This window comes from Arachis ipaensis, chromosome B5, assembly GCF_059453495.1.
Source record: "Arachis ipaensis isolate K30076 ecotype BB chromosome B5, ASM5945349v1, whole genome shotgun sequence".
In the NCBI taxonomy this organism is placed as follows: Eukaryota; Viridiplantae; Streptophyta; class Magnoliopsida; order Fabales; family Fabaceae; genus Arachis; species Arachis ipaensis.
The window spans coordinates 121,490,533-121,496,628 of record NC_142440.1 but is presented as its reverse complement, the minus strand read 5'-3'; the positions used below and the strand labels follow the sequence as shown (position 1 = coordinate 121,496,628).

The 6,096-nt window shown below is 40.8% G+C and overlaps 1 protein-coding gene across 1 annotated transcript; it reads right to left on the bottom strand.

Annotated features, from left to right (window-relative positions):
* Nucleotides 1-2,139: 2,139 nt before the first annotated feature.
* Nucleotides 2,140-2,717, bottom strand: LOC148565611 (uncharacterized). The gene is given in 2 exon segments (XM_088487196.1): nucleotides 2,140-2,555; nucleotides 2,558-2,717. Coding segments are annotated over 2 exon segments (576 nt in total).
* Nucleotides 2,718-6,096: the final 3,379 nt, after the last annotated feature.

Below are 6,096 nucleotides of genomic sequence, written 5' to 3'. Positions count from 1 at the left end.
CAAGTGGGTATCCATCTGAAGTAACAGATTTGGTTCATAAGATTCAGGAGCTTTTATCTCGTCCTTGGCTTGTTCACGTTGAATGGGTGCCCCGAGAAGCAAATAGAGCTGCGGATTGGATGGCTAAATATGGTGCCAAGAGTAACTCTAATCATGTTATTTGGTCTGAGCCTGGTGTTGATCTCCAACGAATCATCCGCTCGGATTTAGAATAGTTTTTGCTTTGTTTCTTTCCTTGTTTAGTCACAAAAAAAAATTCAATTTTCGAGTCTCTTATCTGGAGCAGTTTTCAATTTGATTATCCAGATTTTGGCCTTTTGCAGGTCCAAATTGATTTGGTAGTCCCACACTCTTAATTAATATTTAACAATTAAATATCTTTCTTATCTTAACCAATAAGATAAAATAAGATAACAAAATTCAACTATATACCTCTTATATCTCTCAAGTATGTTACATATTTCTAACCCTTACATATATTTCTGAGATTCATTTTGATTTGAGCATCAGAGTGTCTTTGCAAATATCACTGCCACCACTTTAAAAAGATCCGATCTTGTTACCACCTAAAACCAGCGAGTTTCTCCGATCCATCTCACAATCCGTACTAACGATGTCTTGTATATTAGCGCCATCTATTGGGACTTGCCAAGTCTTGGCGACATGAGGGAAGAATTTGAGGAGCGGTCCTTAAGACATCTCCACAAATCAAACCCACCAAACCCAACGCACGAGCCTCAAAATGACATTTCTCCACCAATTCACAGGAGGATAACCAACACTGTGCACCGTCAGCCAACCCCTGATAGGAAAATGACCAAGAGAAGATGACTGCCAGCTAGATAAAACCAGAACAACCGACGACCTAGGAAAGAAAGCGATCCAAATAATCCAAGAGCTCTACCAGATAGTATAAACCCTAGAGGGTCGGGTTGCTTCCAAAGAACAATACCACCTAGAACATGCAAGTCAAGCAACATTCAAGAGCCAATCACGGCAAGAAACCAAGAACGAAAGATCGCCCAACCGGCGTCACAGAAAACACTGGAATCGTAGTGTTTTCTAGGAATCAGAGTGCCATCACGATGACGAAGATAGAAGACACCAACAAGACTCTAAACAAACAAGGAGTGAGCACATGATAATGGGAGCCACCCCGTTCACTGAGAGGATCCTAAAGGCCAAGTTACTAAAGGGTTTTGACAAACCAACCGATATGAAGTATGACGGTACCAAAGACTCCCAAGAACACCTAACGGCTTTCAAGGCCAGGATTCGATGCAGGGCTTTTTCGGTTACCTTGGTCGGCCCGGTAATCAAGTGGTTTAATGCTCTTCCGAACGGCTTAATTGCCAGTTTTGATGATACATCCAAGAAGTTCATGGCACAGTTCACTGCTAGAATTGCAAAAGTAAAACATCTGACCAGCCTGCTTAAAGTCACGTAACGGCAAGACAAGCCCACGAGGAAGTACCTCGATAGGTTCAACGACGAGTGCCTAACAGTCGACGAGCTCACAGATTCTGTGGCCAGCCTCTGTCTAATTAATGGGCTCATGAATGAAGACTTCCGTAAGCAACTCATGACCAAATCGGTCTGGACCATGCATGAAATCCAAAATGTTGCTAGGTGTAATGACCCAACTCCCAATATGCCATGGTCATACAAGAAGTTAAGTGTTACTAACTTGTCCTTCTCAATTATTAACTATTATTTAATATATGAGCCTGTTCCTTGTTAGAACGTTGCCAATTTTACAAGTAACTTTAATTTTTTTAACTTATATCGTTGCGAGCGAGGGAGTAAAATAAATAAGCACACACTGATAGAAATATAAGGAAGTATAAAGAAACATAGAAACACAGCTGATAATATATATCATGTACACTATAACAAAACATGTAGCGTTCACAAAAGATCAAGTCAGTTTACATCCTTGTCATCCTACGTAGTTAATATATATACGACACTCCCAGGGCCTGGCCCATACAAAAAGCCGCTAAAATGGCACCCAGGCTAGCCTAACCACTATATAGCTCCTAGCTCTCGGTTGTACTAACACAAGTGAGAGACTAACTAACTGATAATGTCAGACTAGAGTGTCATCAAAAGAATGCCCCTACTGCTGTCAGACTATATCTACACATGGCCGTTCGGAAGATCGTCATGAGGCTCGCCCATCTCCTCATCCTGCCCTATCTTTATCTCAGGATCCTCCTCCTCCTCCTCGTCCGCAGCTACAGCTATACCCTCAGAACCACCAGAAGCACTACTGTCACTATTTACAAAACCATTCGCGAGCACAGGTCCGTTCGCATATATAGGAGCTACCCCGTCGTCCGGTAGTGTCGACTCATCAGGATGTGGAAAGTTAGGGATCGGCTCAATGGGAAAGTCCCGCTCTGGTGAAATCACAGGTACGTACTCTCCAGCTAACTCAGGCTCATCAGGAAAGATAGGCTCAGGTGCTGCCTCATTCAAGGGTTGAGCTGGTATAGGGTGTCCGGGACCATCAGGAAAAGGATGTCCAGGTGCGTCAGGGTGTAACTAGGATAAGGGAAAGTGGTAAAGAGCGTCAGGGTCAAAATGCAGGCTAGACAGAGGATGTTGAAAAGCTCGATTAGGTAACGCATATCGTCTAATACGAGGCTCCAATCCCATAATGAAGTAACTATGATGTACGGGGTCCTCGTAGACGTAAGGGTCCTCGAACTCATAGAATATCACACCCGTCTCCATCTGAAGAGGAGGAAGGGAGAGAAGGGGGTAAGAACTGATGAGTCCTTAGTAGGGCCGGGGTTATTAGTTACATTCTTTTATTCGGCGTCGATTAGCAGGCAAATAATAGGATATGGCAAAGCAGTAAATAGAACATAAAGATAGATAGAGAAGATAGAGAAAACAGATAGCAGAACACAAATAGAAGAATACAAGAAAATTATACGAACACAAACACAGAGAATAGAATACAAACAAAGAAAGTATACATTCATGCAACAAACATAATAGAGAAAATGCACAACCAAGTATGATGCATGTCTAGCCCTAGTCCAGGTAATGAGCTCATCTGTCGGTTTCTACCCGCTTCCGACGTAACCCAGCATTACTAGCCGGATATGGCTTTCCTATTGGCTATACCCCTGTGTACAGGAAAAAACCCCTCTGCCACCACAAGGTCCACTGCACGCAGGAAATGGTGCAGCCAACTCACCTTGATTCCAGCCTTGATAAGTCATACGATCATGTAGAGAAAGATGAGAGGATCATTTTGGTTGGATTGGAATTTTGATTTGAGTTTTAGTTCAGTAGAAATCAAGCTTTGAAGATTTGGAACTAAGAACTTTTCTCTCTTGGAAATTTCGGCCACAAGGAGCAAATGAACCAGCCTTGGGGCTTTTGGGAGTGTAGGGTGAGTTGTGATTGGTTGGCTTGGAGGTGGGTTAAAATAATATTAAAATATCTCAGATGTATAACTACTAAAACTAGATGTATCGGAACACTTGTGAAAACATCTCTAAAAATTATTTTCTGAGCTACTAGCATAAATGATACTAGTAACATATTTATTATGATAGTAAAACATGTATAATGAAGCCTTAGCATTGCTAAAGTCATCAGAGAGTGCTGGTGCTAAGCTGCACCAGTAAACTGTGAACCCGATTAAACCGATTTTCTGTTTTTAACTAAAACTAACCAGGTAACCTTATATTATTATTCAAGAAGCTTCTAATACTCATATAATGATAATATTATCCTATTATCCCTCTTCTCTCGTGAATCAAGTCTGGTTCGTCAAACTGAGACTATTTACGAAAAACAGAATCAAAACTCCTAACCGATACGGTTCAAAACTAGGTTCTTTGTGATTGCGTTATCGAGCTTGCCTCATAAAAGGTTCTAACTTAAAGATGACATAATGACAATGAGTATTGAGATACTTGATGATATATCAGAGGTTCTCCCCTTACTGATCTTCTGGAGAAATCCGTACTTTCAGAAAAGATATCACGTACTCGAAAATCAGGGTTGTTACATTCTACCCTCCTGAAAGAAAATTTTGTCCTCAAAATTTTAATTACCTGAGAACAGACGTGGGTAATCAGCTTTCATCTTATCTTCTAGTTTTCAAGTGTGCTTTTCTTCTCCTCTTTGTCCCCATGCTTTTCTTCTCCTCTTTGTTCAAAATCAGTTTTGCCTCTTAGTTGCTTATCACTTCTTTCTACGATCTGAACCAGTGATGTTTTATATGTCAAATAATTTCGTAACTGTACTGTTTTCGGTTGTAGAACGTGACTCGTGTCGGGAATATATTTCTTAAGTTGCGAGACATGAAAAACATCATGAAGATTTGACAGGTATGGAGGAAGGGCTACTTGATAAGCTACTGGACCGACTCTTTTAAGTATTTGGAAAGGTATTATGTATCGAGGGTTAAGCTTTTTAGTCTTAAGGGCTCTACCTATTCCAGTAGTCGGAATTACTTTTAGAAAGACATGATCTCCCTCACTAAACTCTAAGGGTCTACATCTATTATCGGCATAGCTCTTTTGATGACTTTGTGCTGTCTGGATCTTCTGACGAATCCTCTTTATCTTCTCAGTAGTTTCTTGCACTAAGTCTGGACCTAAGACACTAGCTTCTCCGTCGTCATTCCAACACAATGGTGTCTGACATCTTCTTCCATAGAGAGCTTCATAGAGAGCTTCACCAGAACATTTGCACAGAGCTTCATATATTTTTTTATTTTTTACTTTTGCACACTGTCACTTGTGCCCTACATTCGCAGGTTTGAAGATCGTCACAGTCATCCCTTCCCAGATCCTACTCGAAATACCACAGACAAGGTTTAGACTTTGCGGATCCTGGATCCTACTCAGAATACCACAGACAAGGTTTAGACTTTCCAAATCCCAAGAATGGCTGCCAATAATTCTAGCCTATACCACGAAAGTTCTAGTCTTAGATTAGAAACCCAAGAGAGTATACTCCAACTATCATCCAATGACTACGTTGAACATCATGTAGATTGCTTTGTGGTTGTCAGGCACGCGACCTTGGCTAAGCGAGTAACGAAGATTGGGTGATTGTCACGGGTCGCCCCTTCATTCTGACTTAACTGAATTAAGTACGAGAGTATATCTTGGAGAAGAAGTAGGCGTTAATTGAATAGAAAACAGTAGTACTTGCATTAATTCATAAAGAACAGCAGAGTTCCACACCTTAATCTATGGGGTGTAGAAACTCCACCGTTGAAAATACATAAGTGAAAGGTCTAGGCATGGCCGTGAGGCCAGCCTCCAAACGTGTACAATGGTAAAGTCTAAGGAATAAACTTCCAAAGATTCAAAAGCTCTAAAATAAATCTCTAAAAGTAGTTTTTATACTAGACTACTAATCTAGGGTTTACAGAAAATGAGTAACTAAGTGTAGATAGTGCAGAAATCCACTTCTAGGGCCCACTTGGTGTGTGATTGGGCTGAGCATTGAAGCTTTTTCGTGCTTAGGCTGTTCCTGGAGTTAAACGCCAGCTTTGGTACCAGTTTGGGCGTTTAACTCCAATTCTGGTGCCAGTTTGGGCATTTTACGCCAATATGTTTTAGGTTAACTTTGAACGCCAGTTTAGGCCATCAAATCTCGAGCAAAGTATGGACTGTTATATATTAATGGAAATCCCAGGATGTCTACTTTCCAATGAATTTGAGAGCGCACTAATTGGGCTTCTGTAGCTCCAGAAAGTCCACTTTGAGTGCAGGGAGGTCAGAATCCAACAGCATCTGCAGTCCTTTTTCAGCCTCTGAATCAGATTTTTGCTCAGGTCCCTCAATTTCAGCCAGAAAATACCTAAAATCGCAGAAAAATGCACAAACTCATAGTAAAGTCCAAAAATGTGATTTTTGAATAAAAACTAATAAAAATATAATAAAAATTAACTAAAACATACTAAAAACTATGTAAAAACAATGCCAAAAAGGATATAAATTATCCGCTCATCACTATCCGCTCCCGACGTAACCCAGCATTACTAGCCGGATATGGCTTTCCTATTGGCTATACCCCTGTGTATAGGAAATAATCCCTCTGCCACCACAGGGTCCA